At 44.7% G+C, this 18103-nt stretch overlaps 1 protein-coding gene across 2 annotated transcripts in view; it reads left to right on the plus strand.

The window, feature by feature from the left end:
• The window catches only part of DOCK1 (dedicator of cytokinesis 1), a 262398-nt gene extending 247440 nt beyond the window's left edge, over window positions 1–14958 (plus strand). For both annotated transcript variants that reach the window (XM_030276610.4, XM_030276611.4), the window contains exons 51-52: window positions 2357–2502; window positions 12151–14958. In XM_030276610.4, the coding sequence (XP_030132470.2) occupies window positions 2357–2502; window positions 12151–12246 (242 nt within the window). In that variant the 3' untranslated portion in view covers window positions 12247–14958. The remainder of the gene's footprint in view (window positions 1–2356; window positions 2503–12150) is intronic.
• Window positions 14959–18103: the final 3145 nt, after the last annotated feature.

An 18103-nucleotide genomic window follows, 5' to 3' on the forward strand; every position in this document is an offset into this window, starting at 1 on the left:
AAAACCTGCCTTTCCATGGATCTTCCAAGGATCTGTTAAAAAAACAAAAAGGATTTGGGTTATTCCTGACAAAATGGGTCTCACCATCCTCTTGGGAGCACCTTGGTTTAGGTGAAGTCAGAAGTTTTATCATGGAAGAAGTGAAATCTTGTTAGTTGAAAAAATATCCTATAGAATGGAAAGCTGAAGTGCTCAGGGGGATTAAATTTACTTTATTTTTGGGAAATTGTGTGTTATTCTACTCAATTTCCAAGGAATGTCTATAAAGAGGCCTAAAAACATGGGTTGTTTCTAGTAAATATGGAAAGGTTTCTCTTTCTGAAGCAGGGTTCAAGGTTTTGCTAAAGCTCTAACTAAGCATACAAAAGAAAATGCCATTTCCCAAATGTTTCCCTGTATTATCCCAAACTGCATGGAAAAACCAACCAAAAATTCAGATATCAATATATTTAGCTAAGATACAGATGTTTAGTGGTGGGGGAGATGTGCAGGACCTGTGCCAAAGAGTTGTTTTGTGACATGGAAGATCTCAGATTCCTGAGTTCTTGAGAATGGATGGGGAATCCATCCAGAATGGACAGGGAAGTTCATTCCTAGAATTAATCTTCAGTTAAAAATGCACAATGTGGTTTTCCAGCTGCAGTTCAGTTCCATGAAGAAGGAGATTCTCGTGGAGATCCAGAAAGGAAACCCCTGGGAGGAAACTCTGGGGAGTGGAGAAATTCTCTCTGTGGAAAGGGAAGGATAAAAAACAGGAGCAGTGGCAAAAGCAATGAGAAATTCAGTCCTGGTGGACAAACAACATTTTCAGCCTATTGGAGAGGAAGCCACTGAAAATGTGGAGTCCCAGGATGGAAAATAACCTTTTTTCCATGTAGTCAAGAGTTCAGGTGGAAGGATGAGGAGTAAAATTACCGTTTTCAGTGACAAATCAATAGAGCCACCTTAGAGTTAAATTGTGTAGTGCAAGGCCATTGTAGAGAACAATAAAATCACACTTTTAATAAAATATTGATATGAACTTTGCAATAAAAACATCTGCATAAACAAATCCTCTCTTGTTCCACAAATCACCCCAGTAAAATAAAATAGAAATAATATTTTTTTCCCCAAATAAAATTCCCCATTTATAAACAAATCATTTCAGTTTCTTATCTTGTAGAGATCGCAGTGGGTTTTGTTAAACTGACAGAATTAAAATGACTGTATTAAAATGAGTGAATTACCCTGAAATACACTGTGGGGGGATTTCTCCCCAAAAACCTATGTATCACTCAGGCCTCAATAAACTTTATTGTCCCTCAGGCTATTTGCCTCTCCAGCATATACCTGGGAGGATTTATCTGCTAAGAAAAGGGAATTTTCTATCCAGCACACAGGAATAATAAATGCTTGGTACTTTCTCGTGCATGATTTTATTTACTCAACAACTAATGGCTGCTCATTTGTTATAGTTACCTGGAGCCTGAAAGTTTTGGAGAGAGATGTACTTAATTCCAGGCTTTCATTTGTGCATTTTATTAAAAGGGAGCTTTTATTTTACTGGGAGTAAGTCAATAAAACTTAGCCAGAGTATATTTTTTTTGTGCACTTTGCAAAACTTTTATTGTGTTTTAATGTAAAAGGTGAGCTTGAAGGTGGGATAATTGTATTTACAGAGCTATTTTGGATATTTTGGTGGGAAACATGAGACAAAAATTATGTTTATTAAAAACAGGGTGTTGTTCAAGTACTTTGAGGGTGTTTTAAAGTGAGTCCAAGGCCAGGTTAGACAGGGCTTGGAGCAACCTGGGGTAGTCAAAGGTGATGGTGGAAGTCCATCATTGTTGGAATTTGTGGTATTGAGATGATTTTGAGATTGTAGAAAGTCTCTGTTAGCTTTGCTGCTAAAGAAGAAGCCATAATTGGTCTGTGCTGGTTTCAAGGTTGTTTATTCTGTTTATCTCTAACATGTTCTGCTGCCCTGCCTCAGCTCTGTCCTGCAGGGCAGCGTGTGGGGCTCTGCCCTCAGTGGGATGGTACAAACATTAAATACCACAAACTACCTGTGCTGGATTTACAATAACGTGCCAATATCTGTCACCTACGTTGGACAGTGTGTCCCCAGCCTGAACCAACAGAAAAATGCCAGCACCACAGTGAAACATGGAGGGCATGAAGAAGGAGAAAAAGGACAAGACACACCCAATTTCCTCCATCTTGTCCCCTTTGGACACCTTATCTAGAATCCTAAAATTTTACTTTTGTACACATCATCCGTGACTGGATGATCCACTAGATCCCTTCCAACCCAAACCTTTGTGGAATTGTGGGATTCAGCTGCTGGCAGAGTTAACCCAGTGTTGTTTTTTTGCAGATCTGGAGCTGAATGGGATGTCCAGCTCCGACATCCCCGACGTTCCCCCTCCTCTGCCCCTCAAAGGAAGCACAGCTGACTACGGGAACCTCATGGAGAGCCAGGACTTGATCAGCCCCACCACGTCCCCCCCTGCCCACCAACGGGTGAGTGAGTCCCCAGAGCCCATCCCTGCTCAGCTCTGTGTGCCCTGAGTTGTGCCAGGGGACTGGCATCCTGCTCCTGCATCCCCCAGCTGATCCACAGGGCTCTGACACCTCACCAGGACCTGGAGGGAGGAAAGTTGGGTTCATTCTGGGCAATTCCAAAGCCAGATGTTGTCAGGTTTGTTGAGCAGGGAGCTTTAACCAGCAGGAGCAGCAAATTGGATTGAAAGCCTTTCAGTCCCGTGTCAGGAAAGGAAATAAAACATGGACCTGCCACCTTCCCTTCCTGGAGCTCTGCTCTGCCAACCTTCAGTCACCGCTCATTTATTTCCCTCAGTCACCACTCATTTATTTCCTTGAGGCAAACTCGTGTCCCCTTTGAGGCAAGGAGCTCAGAAACTCTTCATCACCAACAGGCTTTGCAGCTTTCTGAGGAAAATTCGCTTTTTCAGCTTTGTTTCCTGTAGCTGGAAGCTTTTAAAAATAATGTGGTCCTTTTCTTAAAGCAGCACTTTTGAGAAATGCCTTTTCTTTTCTTTATGGGCAAAAAAAATACATTTAAAGGGGTGTGGAGAGTTGATCCTGGCCCACCAAAGATGCTCTATCACTCCCCTCCTCAGCTGGGCAGGCAGAGAAAATACAATGAAAGTGTCATGGGTTGAGATAAGGACAGGGAGAGATCCTTCACCCCTTGCCCTCAAAACAGGCTCGACTTGGGGAAATAAATTCAATTTTTTACCAATCAAATCAGAGTAGGGCAGCGAGACCCCACGAGGTCACAAGTTTCCTTTGACTTTGAAATGCCAAATTTTGATGGGGCTGTTTTGTGGTAAAATTCTCTGCAGAATTGATCCCTTTTGTTCGCAGAGGTGTCATCCAGGATTCCTCTGAAGTTCACCATTCCAGTGAAATTCTGTAATTCTGTGGAGCAATTTGCTTTCCAGCAAATTTCATGGGGGCAGAAATGCAGAAATCTCAACAGAGGAGGAGTCAAGCAGGAGTTTGGTTTGACCCTGGGGATAATTTTGTTTAACACAGATTGTCCCAGTGCACGAGTCCGGCTTTTCCATGGTTGAAATTGTGCCTTTGTTGTTGCAGGAACTGGCTTTTTTGGTATTGTTTTACCATTTCAGGCTGAATGGTAAAATAAAAAATACAGGTATAGAAGTAACTTCAGAAGTGAGAATAGAGATATTCAAAACACCATCATTTTACTCTTTATTTTCATATACTGAAAAATTCTCTATTCCAATCCTCTCTTCCGTAGTTGTTCCCCATGGCTGGATCATTTTAGTCAATATTTTCACTTTTCCTCTCATTTCCATCAAACTTTACTGCACTTCTAACCTTATAACCCATTTCCCCAGCATCTCTCTCAGGGGCCAGCTCTCATTTGTCCTGAATACAGCCCTTTAAGTGGAAAATTACAGAATGTACAGCAGGGCTGCCAGGAGGTTTGTCTAAGGAATCCATCTCCAGGAAGAAAGCTGAGAAATTCACATTAGGATTCACTTTTCTTCCAACTCCTTCCTGCATAAACTCCAGCGTAGTAAATTCATTTTGTGTGATGTACTGTAAGGTTTAGACTGTGGTAGTAGCTCAGGATTGCTAAAATGAGTTCAGATTTTAGCTAAAAGGTATCAAACAGTGACAAGAAGAAAATCCTGGCAGCCAGGGGTTTTTTTCCTGACTGGTGAGGTTTTTGGAAGGGGTTTCCACTCTGGGCATTGATGTTTTTAGTTGCTGTATGACTCCCAGATGCCACGGGGGTGTGGTTTTGGGAGCCCATACCTGAGAGATAACTGAGCCTGATTTGCTCTGTGACCTTGTGCATCTCCTGTACCTGCCACAAGCAGAATTTCCACATCATTAAATGGGAGTTCAGAAATATAGTACCAATACGCTCCTGTGGTTTTTTGCAAAGTTTTATTCAGCTCCTAATATTTTTCCTCTTTCCAGTCTTGATTGCTCAGGCTCCTCTCATTTTTTTGTTACTACATTTTGTCTCTGTAGGAACATACCCCATTTTTTAACATCTGGCATTGAAGGGCATCAGGATTTAATAGCTCAGAAATGCAATCAGATACAGGCTGCATCTTCTTATCTAACTGCCCACAATTTTCTTCAGCATCTGTGTTTTTATAAGCTTTCCAAGACCATGGAATGTGGTTTCAAAGCCTGGCAGAAGGATTTAAGGCACATCTGTCCCAGAGCCACCTGTCCTGTGCAGGGCCAGGAGTGGCACTCATTGATCCTTGTGTGTCCCCTCCACCTCAGCAGATCCTGTGATTCTGTATTAGGTTTGGAATTGATTTTGGAGAAGGCTTCTAATCTTACAACAATCACTCTGTGCCTTTATTTCATCAGGCTGGTAGGAAGGAAGCTTTTAAAGAACATCAAGAAAATGAGTAGTGCTGGACATGAAAGATCAGATGGGTGAATTCTCATTGCTGCCGTGATTAAATCCCACTCCACAGTTTTAATGACTTATGTTTCATGGGTCAAATAGCTCCATAATTCATAACTGGATAATTCTCTGCCTGGTAAACTGATCATCTTTTAAATTACACTGCAGTTGTATCAGTGAAGAAAAATCAGTAAAACCTATTAGAGATAAGATTATCTCAGTAGCTTTTAAACTGGAAATATCTCCTAGTGTGAGGAATGATTGTGTTTTTCACTCTGGTTGTCTTGCAGTGTGTTATGAAAGGCAGGAAAAGTGCTGTAGTGAACTAAAAGCAGGCAGCCAGAAAGGGATCAGATGCTCCAAGTCAAGCTGCAGGCAGTAATGTCATTTTTGAGACAGCAATCCCAGATATTCAGAGTCAGTGCTACCTAGGTCTACCTGAACTCTTTAATCCAGGTGATCATCTCATTATCATTTCCTGATTGTCCCTTACTCCATGTTAACTCTGAGACCTGTGTAGATATTTTCATGCTCCCTGCAATTTGTTCTGCTAAAAATATCCTTAATAATATATGGGAACATTAAAAAAAAAAAAAAAAGAAAAAGAAAAATCTACGATTCCTGCAAGGATTATTATTACATCAAGGGATTCCTTTAGGCACTTATCATTCTTTATGGGTTCATCCTCACCCTTGCATACAAATCAACCTCCTGCTTAGTATTCAGAGCAGGGAGGCAGCTCAAAGAAAATAGATAAAGGAGCACTTGGGTTGCTAATATTGGCTATAACACTTCCAAAGCATGGGGTAATGGTTGGGATGGGAACACCTCCATCAATCCAGCACAGGTGGAACGTGGGGATGGCTGAAGCCTGCGAGGAGCACAACAGCCTTGGGTTGGCTCTGGTGGGTGGGGATTGTTCTGGTTGCTCACTGGGATAAAACTGGATGATTTATTCAGGTCTAACACACAGAAGGCACAACCCAGGAGGATTTTTCATGTGTTGCAATGCAGGTGCTGCAGTGCTGGAAATTCACTCTTGTAGAAGCTGCAGTGAGCAAAAACCGACCTTAAAGGCTTCAGCAAATGCTTGTCCTCATGTGGACAGGGACAGAGAGGCTGGAAATGCAGCTGGAGCTGTGGAGGAGCAGGGATTAGGGAGCACAGCTTGAGGGGTTGCAGTAGCAGCCTGCAGCTCCTCTCTGATCCCTGCTGGCTGTGAGCAGGGACAGGAGCAGGGGGTGCCTGGAGCATTGTCAGGGCAGGTTTAGTTTGAATTTCAGGGAAAGGCTCTTCCCCCAGAGGGTGCTGGCACTGCCCAGGCTCCCCAGGGAATGGGCACGGCCCCGAGGCTGCCAGAGCTGCAGGAGCCTTTGGACAGTGTGCCCAGAAGAAAAGTACAAATTAAAATATGGGGTTTATTTGCCATCTGATCAATGTTTTTGCCTGCTGGGGGTGGGAAACCTTGCAAGCCTTTCCTCCTGTGCCAGTCTCACCCTTCAGTGGGTTAAGATGTTGCTGAGCAAAGAGTTTCTGAAAAATTCATGTACTTTTTAACAAGTCTCCAAGTCAATGGACTGCCACTGTTTTTTACAGGATTTGGAGTGAAACCTGTGTTCTCCTTCCTGCTGTCTGCCCAGAGATGTGATGTGTCCCTTGATTCAGTTCAGGAGTGGCCAGGTCCCGCTCTCCACATGGGATCAGGCCATGGTTTGGGCTGTGCTGATGTGCTGGTTTATCTCTCTTGCAGGACCTGGGCCTTCAGTGAGGAATGCAGGGTCAGTCTGGAGTCTAAAGCTAATTCTGAGTGTTTTGCTCATCACTTCTGAGTCTGTCTGTGCACGGACTGGAACGGGGAAGCAGCGCTGGGGAACTCGGGTATCATCCAGTGTGGGCAGAAATACTCATGGTGTCCACGTGGAGAAATGTTCCACAGAGGGAAAGTGGCCTCAGAAATGTTCCACAGAGGGAAAGTGGCCTCAGAAATGTTCCACAGAGGGACAGTGGCCTCAGAAATGTTCCACAGAGGGACAGTGGCCTCAGAAATGTTCCACAGAGGGACAGTGGCCTCAGAAATGTTCCACAGAGGGAAAGTGGCCTCAGAAATGTTCCACAGAGGGAAAGTGGCCTCAGAAATGTTCCACAGAGGGAAAGTGGCCTCAGAAATGTTCCACAGAGGGAAAGTGGCCTCAGAAATGTTCCACAGAGGGAAAGTGGCCTCAGAAACGTTCCACAGAGGGAAAGTGGCCTCAGAAATGTTCCACAGAGGGACAGTGGCCTCAGAAATGTTCCACAGAGGGAAAGTGGTCTCAGAAATGTTCCACAGAGGGAAAGTGGTCTCAGAAATGTTCCACAGAGGGAAAGTGGCCTCAGAAATGTTCCCCAGAGGGAAAGTGGCCTCGGAAATGTTCCACAGAGGGACAGTGGCCTCAGAAATGTTCCACAGAGGGACAGTGGCCTCAGCTGTGCTCCAGCAGGGCTGTCACACTCCAGGAGCCAGGTCCTCCCTGCAAGAGGGGTGCAGACCCCTGTCAGCTCCAGCTCTGCCCTCATCCACTGCCACTGTCCCTCACAGGACAGTGCCAGTGCTAGTCCCTGCCAGAAATCATGGGGAAAGTCACAGCGTCACCAGTCTGGGTTGGACGGGACCTTAAACCCCATCCATTCCCACCCTGCCATGGCAAGGACACTTTCCACTGTCCCAGGTGCTCCAGCCCCAGTGTCCAACCTGGCCTTGGGCACTGCCAGGGATCCAGGGGCAGCCACAGCTGCTCTGGGCACCTGTGCCAGGGAACAATTCCTGCCCAAAATCCCACCTAAATCCACCCACATTCAGCCTAAAGCCATTCCCTGTGTCCTGTCCCTCCATCCCTTGTCCCCAGTCCCTCTCCAGCTCTCCTGGAGCCCCTTCAGGCCCTGGCAGAGCTCTGAGCTCTCCCTGGAGCTGCTCCTCTCCAGCCTGGCCCCGGAGCAGAGGAGCCCCTTTGATCTGCTCTGGGATTCTTACCTGCAGCAATTCCACGTTGCCCATTTTGAGGCATTTCTCCTGTTGCCCTGTGAGGGGCTGAGGGCTGGGAACACACATCTCTGCAGAAGAACCCTTCCAGTCCCTGTCCCTGATCCCAGTGCACTCCAGCAAGGGCAGGTAATGCCTGTGCCACCGAGTCAGATGAGACTCTAATGGATGATGGATGAACCAGGGGCTAAACAGTCATTTCCCATCAGCTACCTGCTGGATTTTGCACAGAACTTTGCTCCCTGGGTCAAACAGCCAATTAGCTTAAACTGTCTGTAATTTGGTTGCCATTAGTGGAGTTGGGCTGTTTTCCCTGCTGGAGAGTTATTCTACCAGAGCCTCACACTCAAATGTTATTTTTCATTGCAGATATAAAATAACCACGTTGTTGTCAGGCATCTCAGCTCCGTGCTGAAGGAGTAACTCAGTGTCTGAAAGCATTTTCACAGTCCTGGCTGGCTGATGGTCTATTTACATCCCATTTCTGCTGCTTCTGACCTAATTAGATCCCTTAATCCTTCCAACCAAAGTGCTTCTCGCTGGATCTCCAGAGCATGTCCTATTGGTGACCATTGAATTTCAAAGAGTTCCTTGCACAGGAAGAAGTCTCGTGCAGTGCCACAAGGATCCTTTTGGAGAATCAAATTGTTTGATTTTTTTGGTAGTTGTTTCTTTCAACATTATTCTATGAACAAAAAACAACTCGTTTCTCATTTTGCTCCCTCAGTGTAGCAAAAAAAAAATTTAAAAAGCATTTTATCATCTTCTGTAATTGATTTTTACTACATCTTCAACACGCCTGGTGTAGTGCAGTTTATATCTCTCTGTAAGAGAAGACAGACAAATGTTTTTAAACTTGATTCTTTTCTGTATCAGGGAAAGGAAAAAAAAGCAGCAAACAAATGGGAGCAATTTCATGTCTGAAGCAGAAGGAACAGATTGTTTCTGTGTTGCAGATGTGCCTTTTACATAAGGTTTCTGCTTCCCCTGAGGTACCCCTGAGTCAAGGATTCTGCCCAAAATAGGTTGGGATGTCAGGCAGCAGCCTCTGTCAGTTTGTCAAGAAGGAAAGGGAAAAGTCAGGTTCACAATTAACCACCGAGATACAAATACCAATTTGGCAAAGAGAGTTTTAATTAAACACAAAATCGAGGCAAACTCTGTTTTCCTTGGAAAGTTTCTAAGGGGAAGCACAGCACAGATGAGCTTTATAAGCCTGATAATAGTTTTTGTGAGTGTGGTGTTAAAGGGAGGGAGGAAATGTGGCTGAATTTCATCTGTCCTGGGATAAAAGGAAGGATGGATCAGCCCTGGGAGTGGTGGTTTGGAGTTGCCCCAGCTCCATAATGGAATGTTTGGTCTTGCAAAATTCCCAACAATGTCGCCCCAACCAGCATTACACATCCTACTTCATAGATTCATTGGGAACTTATTATATAAATGAACATGTGCTAAATTTATCCGACTTTCTAATGGAAATTGTAAATTCAATTATAATAATTATCTACCTATCTCTGCTATTTCTTTCTGCCTAATTTGCTTGCAGAATCTGAGCTTGGGTAGGTTTTGAGCTTGTTATTTATAGCATATATATTTAGCTTTTTCTCATTGTATTTGCATTGTCTGTGCTTTTCAGAACCAGGTTTTCAGGGCTGATTTGATTGTTCTCTGATCAATATGAAGGGGCTCATTTGCTTGAGAAATGCCTTTGATCTAATTGAATTGAGAATTATTGCCAATAGAGTGTTATTTAAATTCAAAATGGATTTGCACAAATGATGCTATCAGCAGAGTTGCTTTTTTTTCCCTGCTGATGAATATGAAGTTAAAGAGAGCAGAGCAAGGAGGAAAGTTTTATGTTTTGTGCTGTGGTTTTGAGGAACACGTGGTTTATGCAGTTTGAAGGCATTGTCAGCTCCATGAGATGTTGGATGTTCTGCAGACCACCAGCATTTCCCAGAGCTTTCCCAGAGCCCTTGCCTGGATACAGGACTGTAATTCAGCAAGTTTTCAAGGATTTTGGAATCTTCAGATCCTAACTGACATTTATTCAGGTGCCTTAGCAGGAATTCAGGAGTTAACATGCCAAGTTAAGAAGGGGATTTGCTCAGGTAGAAGTTCTGGCTGTAACACTTCAGAGGCAGATCAGCAGTGGCAATTTAATTAAAAACCAAACAAAATCTTCAATTTTGCATGCAATTTAAATAATCAAATTCTTATTTTATCTGCCTTTCATATTAATCTGTTGACTTTTTCCTGACTCAGAGATCATCACGTCCCACTGAAAGTTGGGAACAAGCAGTGCCAGTTTGGAGCCTGCTGTGGGAATTCATTCAGGGTGGGAAAGGGCACTAAAATCATCCAGTCCAATGTTCCCCCAGCACTGCCAGGGCACCACTGACCCCTGTCCCCAGTGCCAGTGTGGGTGCCTCTTTTCCAGGGAAATGCAGCTTTCCAGGCAGGGCACCCTGCTCCGGTGCCTCGCTTTTGGTTCAGAGATTCTCCCTCAGCAGCAGATCAAACCCGATGGATTTGCAGAGTGCCAAAGAGCATTTTGAAGCCAAGGATGACACTGGGAACAGGCAGGAAGAGCAGTGGTGCTGCTGGAGGGGCTGGGGAATGGACAGTGGATGGAGCAGAATGGAGAGACAAGCTCAGGGCACGGCTCACCTGGTGGTGGTTTGGGATCCCTCTTCCTTTACCCGGGGAGAGAGTTTGGAGGAATGAGGAAAGGTGTAAAATGGATTGGAAAGTGGTGCTGTCCAGGCAGGATACAGGAAAGAGATTCCAGCAGAGATCCAGCCTGCCTGGCTCAGCCAGTTTGCATTCCTAGCTTTCTCCTTTGTGATCAGTAAAACTGTCTGGTGAAATCTCAGATTTGTAACTCCATGCTGGCTTCTCCCTGCTTGGGAGAGCATATTTAGTTACCTTAAAGATTGTTTTTCTTCTGTTCTGACCTCTGAAAACTCCCAGTCATGAGATTGCAGGAGCATCAGGAGCTGCTCTGAGCAGAGGAGGGACTGACATGTCCTGGCATCACCCTGAACCTCTCCTCTTTTTGGAACAGCATCCTTGCATAGCTTTGAAAAGGACCAGTTTTTGTTCTCTGCACTTCCATGGGGTTTCTCAGTTGTTTAGATGCTGGGATCTTCCTGATCCTGAGAAACCCTCAGGAATTTTGTCCAGCACTGAGGCATTGCAGGTGCTTGGGCTGTTCCTGCAGAGGTGACCGAGGATTTTGGGCAGAGCTGGTGCTGGTCAGGCTGTGGCTGTGTGGAGCCAGCAGCTGGTGCTGGGCTGGGTGAGGCAGGACAGGAAAAAAGAGCTGGAAAAACATCATAGGGAAGGAGGAAAACAAAAGGCCCTGACTGGAGAGTGGGGGAGAATCACAGGGAAAAACACAGGCAGAGCAGAGCTGATGAGCTGTGACACTGCAGCACAGCTCTGGGAAACCTGTGCTGCCTGCACAGCCCAAATCTGGGAAAACCTGTCTGCAAACTGCAGCGTTCTCCAGCACCTCCTGCAACAGATTTTATCCCTTACACATTTCAGCATTAGGGAAAAAGGTCTTAATTTCCATAATGGCTTTTTTCATTTGTCCAATTAGTTGGTTATTCTGACTGGGGATGCTCTTCTGTTGTGAGATACATAAAGTGATTTAAAATATGTATATTTGAATGTTCTGCATTTCCGTTTGGAGTATTTTAATTATAACTCTGTGTAATAGTAAATTGTGAGTGACTTATCCCTCTACATGATTTTAATTTGTTTATTTTTTTGGTTTTTGTTTAAATATTTCTGTTCTTACTGTGCAAAATCCAAAACAGTGGAAAAGCAATGAAGCCATTGCTTCAGCTTGGGTTTTAAGCTCTGAGTGCCTAGAGGCTGAGGGCAATCGATACAGACCAAGAAATCAATATCCTATCATGATATAAAGTGGGGAATTATAAACTTCTCCAGTGCTTTCAAAAGATTTTTCCCTTAAATATTGAGCTAATTAATCCTGAACTCTTGAGAGATCTTTTTTCACTGTCAAAAGTCAAAGTTATATTTAAAAGTAATGGCTGAGAGCATTTTGTGTTCACAGCAAATTCTTCAGGGAGAGGTTTTTGTGAGCCAGAGGCCTCCAGACTTACCTGCTGCCTCTTGCACTTAGAGATGACTCAAAAACATTCCAGAATTCCATTCATTCCTAACCTGATCTGCCCAAATTGTTTTTTTCCAGCACCTGCCTCCTCCGCTGCCCAGCAAGACTCCGCTGCCGCCGCCTCCCAAGACGACGCGGAAACAAACGTCTGTTGACTCTGGGATTGTCCAGTGAAGAAGGAAGCGGGTTTTTTTCCAAAGATAAAGCTGTAACAATTCATTTCCCTAAGTATTTTATGGTCTATAATGTTTACCTCATTCAGGTGTGCAGTATCTAACATTTAGTGCAATGGTAACTCCGTAAGAAATCCATTTCTCGCCACGTGTCGGAACCAACACTACATCCCCCTGGTTTTGGGGTTATTCCCTCCCATAACTTGAAAGAAATCTGGATTTCTACTTGAGACTGGGAACTCCCTCAACTGACAGAACCCTCTTCCTAAACCTTCTCCCTGCTTCTGGATAACGCCAGGCACAGAGCTAAATGTGGAGATTAAAATGAGAGCTGGAAATGTTGTACCTAAAGATTTTGGGTACCTCTGGAGCTTCAAATGAGCAGAGTTTTTGTAGCTAATCTCAGTGTATATAGGAATCAATGACAATATTCACATGGAATTCAGGGCAAGAGGAGGTTTCCCAGTGAGGTGAAGCTGCTGTAGGATTTCCCTGAATAACAGGGATTTTAGCCCCGGGTTAAAAATCAGACACCACTGTTTTGTGACATTGGTCTGTGTTACAAATAACCTGATTGCAATGAGCAAAGTGGGGATTTGGGGCTGTCTTGGCCACAGTGACCACGATGCCATCGACTTCAAAACCTCTGGTGAGAGGAGGAAAAGTGCCAGCCAAACCTCCCCTCTGACCATGAGGCTGCTCAGGGAATTTGTGAGGTCCCCTGGGAAAATGTTCTTGCAGGTGCTGGGGTCCATCAGTGCTGGTCCCTTTCTAAACATCACCTCCCAAGGGCACAGGAGCAGCAATTCCCAAATGTTGGAAGTCAAGCAGAGCTGGCTGGGCTGAGCAGGGATCTCCTCTTGGATATCAGGTGGCAAAGGAAGGTGTGTGCCAGTGGAAGCAAGGTCAGGAACAACACAGAGGTGCAGCTCCCTGCTGTAGGGAGAAAATTCCTGTGGTCAAAGCTCAGCTGGAGTTGGAGCTGCCAGAACTGTCAGGAACAAAAAAAGAGTTTTTTTCAAATGTATCAATGGCAAAAGGTTGTGTAAAAATATAATCAGCCCATTCTAGGGTGGGGATGGGCACTCACAAACAGCGTGGGACCCAAGAGGGTCCCAGTGCCCTGAGCTGGAGGGCCACGACTGTGACAGTGATCAGCTCCCAGTCAGCCTGAACCTGCAGGACCTGCAGCCCCAGCTGAATCCCTGCACATCCATGGGCCCTGATGGGATTTATCCAGAATCCTCAAAGAGCTGCTGATGGCATCACAAAACCCCTCTTGATGATTTTGGAGCGGTCTGGGGAATCCAGAGACATCCCAGCTGACTGGAAGCTGGGGAATGTTGTCCTGATTTTCAAGACCCTGAAAACTACAGGCCCAGTAAAACCATGGAGAAGATTATTCTGGGACACCTGGAAAACACCTGGAGGACAATGCAGTCATGGGTCACAGCCAGCCCGGCTCCATGAGGGGAAAGTCCTGCTTGTGAACCAAATTTCCTCCTACAGCAGGGTCACCCAGCTGGCTGATCCAGGAAAGCCAGGAGATGGAATCTTTTTGGACTTCTGCAAAGCTTTTGATAGCGTCTCCACAGATCCTTCTGGACAAAATGTCCATCCTACAGCTGGAGAAACACATCACAGGATGGGTGAGCAGTGGCTCAGTGGCTGGGGTGACACCAGGCTGGCACCAGTCCCACTGTAAATAAGACATTAAACTGTTGGAGAGTGTCCAAAGAGGCACAAAGATGGGGAAGAGCCGTGAGGAGCAGCAGGAGAGGAGACTGAGGGGAGAGCTGGGTGGGTCAGAGCATCCTCTGAGGGAACTGCAGGGCAGGAGCTGAACTCTTCATTGGCACAGTCAGGGACAGGGAATGGCCAGGGCAGGGCGAGCTTGGATTTAGGGAAAGGTTCTTCCCTAGAGGTGCTGGCACTGCCCAGGCTCCCCAGGGAATGGGCACGGTCCCGAGGCTGCCAGAGCTCCAGGGTGGGATTGTTTGGGTTCTGTGCAGGGATAAGAGCTGGGCTGATGATCCCTGGGGGTCCCTCCCAGCTCAGCCTAATCTGTGCTGAATGGGCTCTGTAAAATCAGAAATTGGGGATCACCCACAGCCATTGCCATTCAGTTGGACCTTCTGGGTGTCCATGAGGGGGAAAACAAGGAAGCCTTGGAGCTGCCAGCAGCACGAGGATGTGGGAGAGAAAAATGAGCAGAGAGGAGACTTCTGGTAATTCTGAACCTAAATATTGAGTACAGAAACGGGAGGAGCTTTTTCCTTCCTCTATTGTGTAATATTTCATGTTGGATTAGGATGAACTGAACGGAATCACTTTGTCCTTGTGCCATCATTCTGTACAGTGTTTGTATATATGATGGTTTTTAGAATGTTTTAATTTTTATGGTGCCTGCTTTTCACGTCATAATGATTAATGTGCCTGCAAAGAATGCTTTATGTGTTCTTAATTTTCTAATTGCTGAAAGTGTAAAGAAAAGACAAAAAAGTGGTTTTTTTTCCCAGATATTAAGCTCTGAGAAGTATCAGACTGATGGGATGGGGTTTTGGGAGGGAGGAAGGAAACTAACTTTATATTCTAGTGATTTTTTATTGTCATCACACTTTGGTTTTTTTTATTATCTACAATCTTTTTACTCTTACAGTAGATTGTTTTTAAATATACCACTGACTCAAAAAAATAAACTATTATTTTAAAAGCTTGTCTTAAGAAAATGAATATGTTCTCTGGGTAATTTTGGTCCTCACTGCAGAATTTTGGGAACTACTGCATTATGTAGAAGGATGTGCACACACTTTGTTTTTTTCAGGACAGTTTAGGAGGGGAACTCATGAGAAAACTGAAATCTTTTCTTGTGCTGTTGTGGTTGTCCCTGCAGGTTGGAGTTAAAACACACATCAGCACTAGAACATCCATCTCTGTGTGCTGTCCATGCCAAAAATGATGGCTTGGGTATCTCTAAGTGAACGCTTCAGAAAACAGATGAGTTTTATGTAATATTTTCCACCTCAGGTACCTGCTACATGATGCAAGTTCCAAGCAGAAATGACTTTACACAGCAATAAAACAACACTGTTGTTACAAAGGCAGAAAAATTGCCCTTCTCATAAAAAGTGGCTCCTGTGGTCAATTACATATTCTCATTTTTTTGCCTTAAACCACGGTGTCACTTTGGATCAAACAAACACACTTTTCCTTGCTGTAAAATCAGCTCCTGGAGCGTCTCAGGATTTACTGTTGGATCTCATCCTGCAATTCCCTCTTTGTTTTGTTCCTATAATCTCTGCTCAAGAGGAGCAGGCAGGGAAGGATTCCTGGCTGCAGTCAATCAGATACCCATAGTCAATCAATAATGTATTGCACCTTTCATTCTGTAAGTCTGTGTTTAATTGAGAATTGCTTTGGAGGTTGCTCTTGCTGGGATGCTGGGTGAGTTTCCTCTTTTCTGTTCCATTTGCTTCCTAAAGGATGGGAAGAGCTTTCCCATCTACCTTTCAGTGGATACCTGTAAATTGTATTTCTGATAATGTGTTTGTTTTCCCACATGCTTAGCAAATTCCTGTGCTCATGCAAGTGTTATAATTCGGCCCTGTGAGACTCCTCAAACAAGAGCTGCACTTCCAAATCGGTCTCAGAGCACAGACTCCAGATCTCATCTCTGTGTGTGTTTTACAAATTGAAAATCAGGCTCTCAGAGCTGCTCCCAGACCCGAATTGTCACCCTTTTACAACCTCACAGCTCCCAGGCTGTGACTTGTGCAGAACCCAGAATGAATCAGGGCCCTCCTCAAGGTGGCTAAAAACACACTTGAGCAAAGCCAGCAGCTAATTCCTTACAGGCAGTGGGCAATCCTGGGAATGTTGTTATTTCCCATGGTTTGCCCTCTCCTTTTCAATCCAGTTGGGAGTCAGAGCATCCCAGTGCCTTGGGAATTCCTGGTCACGTTGTTTTGGACACAGCTGGGCTAATGCAGAAGAGCTCATTATGAAACAATTCAGAAAACTTATTTGACTTTACCCAGTGATAGGATCTCCTGTCCCTTCCATCTGCCCCATTCCTGTGGGAATTCATCCCCAAAGGGCTGCAAGGAGTCTTTGGCTTTCCCCAGCCCATGCCCTGAGCTGCATGTGGAGAAGGTGAGGTTGGGATAACCTGATTTAACCATCACCTCTTTATCCTCCCGGTGCTTCCACCCCAAAGGTCCCACTCAGAAATGATTAAAATCAATTTTTCAGCTTGCAAAGGTGACCCATCCATCTTTTCCATAGCAGCCCTTGGCCAGGGAATTGGCAGGATCCACAGGGGCCACGTTTTCCCCTTTTGGGAGGAGTCAGGGATTAACCTCCCCCAAGTGCTGTCCCTCTGCTCACACTTGAGAGAGCTCCTCGGGGCTTTGTGACACAAATTGCACTGAAAGAAGCAATTCAGAGATGCCAGGTTCCTGAATAGTGGAAAAAACAGAATTTCAGTGGCCACTCATTTTCACTTCTGGAAAAGCAGCTTGAATTCACTTAGTGCAAGTTACCTCACAGAGCCAGGATAAAACGAGATTCCTCAATTCCATTTCCCTGAGTCTCAGCCTGGGAGTGAGGGTGGATTTTACAGGTGCACAGATCAGTCCCACACAAAAACACACGAGATTTGTTGGACGGGGGTTGTTTGATTTTTAATCACATTTATTTTCACTGGGAAGCTCAACACAAAGGTCACTCCTCAAGCTGGTTCCTCTAATTGACATTTATGATTACTGAGATGTCTCCCATGATACCACAAATTCTGAGGGTAAAAACGTTTTTTTAATTCAGTTTTATCTTAACATAGGCATTTTTCTTTAGCTTGCCTGTAGTTCTGTGTGACTTTACAAAGGAAAAGGATGAAAACTTTGCAGTGAAAATGTATTTATTTGTGATATATGGATAGAGATTCATGTGAGTGCAGGTACAGCTGTGTATTCATGCACACACATCAAACACGTATTTTTAATGTGATACATCTCACTTCACTGACTGGTTGAGTCTCCACTTTCTTGCTTCATCTTAAACATCTTCCTGTCATTTCCTGGGGCCTTTTTGGGGACCATGCTGTGCCAGAAGTGTGAAGCCAGGCTGTGGCTGCATCCCCTGCACAAACCAGGTAAGGCTTTTCCAGTTTCCATCCTTGCCCTGTGATAAATCAGTAAATTTGGAGCATGTGTAGAGATTCCCCCCTGGAAAACAGACCAAGCACTCGAGGGACGGTGAGCACTGAAATTCAGGGTTTTCTTCTGTCCTCGTTTTTTAGCAGAAATTGGAAGTGTGAGATCCGCTGCGCTGACATTTCAATTTCCTCTCATTCTCCTTTTGGGCTTCCCATGGCTCTGAACTGAGTTTCAGGCTTGCAGTGCCATCTTCTTGGGATGCAGAAAGGTGGGGATCAGTAGAAATACTTGGTTGTTGTATGGGGTCTCTCCAGCTCTTCCCCACTGAGGCTATTTATAGGATTTTTAATTTCCCTTGGGTTTTTTTTTTCATAAGTATTCTGCAGACATGAATAATTACTGTAAATTGTGTTTCTCTGTTGAGTGACACTTTTATTTTTCATTTCCAACATGTGTGGCATTGTATTCAAGCACTTCAAAGGGAAGTGGCTGAATTAAATAACTCATTTCCCTCCTGAGGAAGGTGGCTGTGGACTGCAGTGCTGGGGACACGTCCTGACCCCCTTGGGATGATGTTAAAATCCAAATATTGAGAGATTCCTCTGCCCAAATTAATCTGCACAGGAAACCACGTGCTGGAGTGCACAGTTCTGATTTTATTTAACAGTAAATGGGAGGTAGAAGAAATAGAAAAGAGATGAGAGA

Source organism: Taeniopygia guttata, chromosome 6, assembly GCF_048771995.1.
Source record: "Taeniopygia guttata chromosome 6, bTaeGut7.mat, whole genome shotgun sequence".
In the NCBI taxonomy this organism is placed as follows: Eukaryota; Metazoa; Chordata; class Aves; order Passeriformes; family Estrildidae; genus Taeniopygia; species Taeniopygia guttata.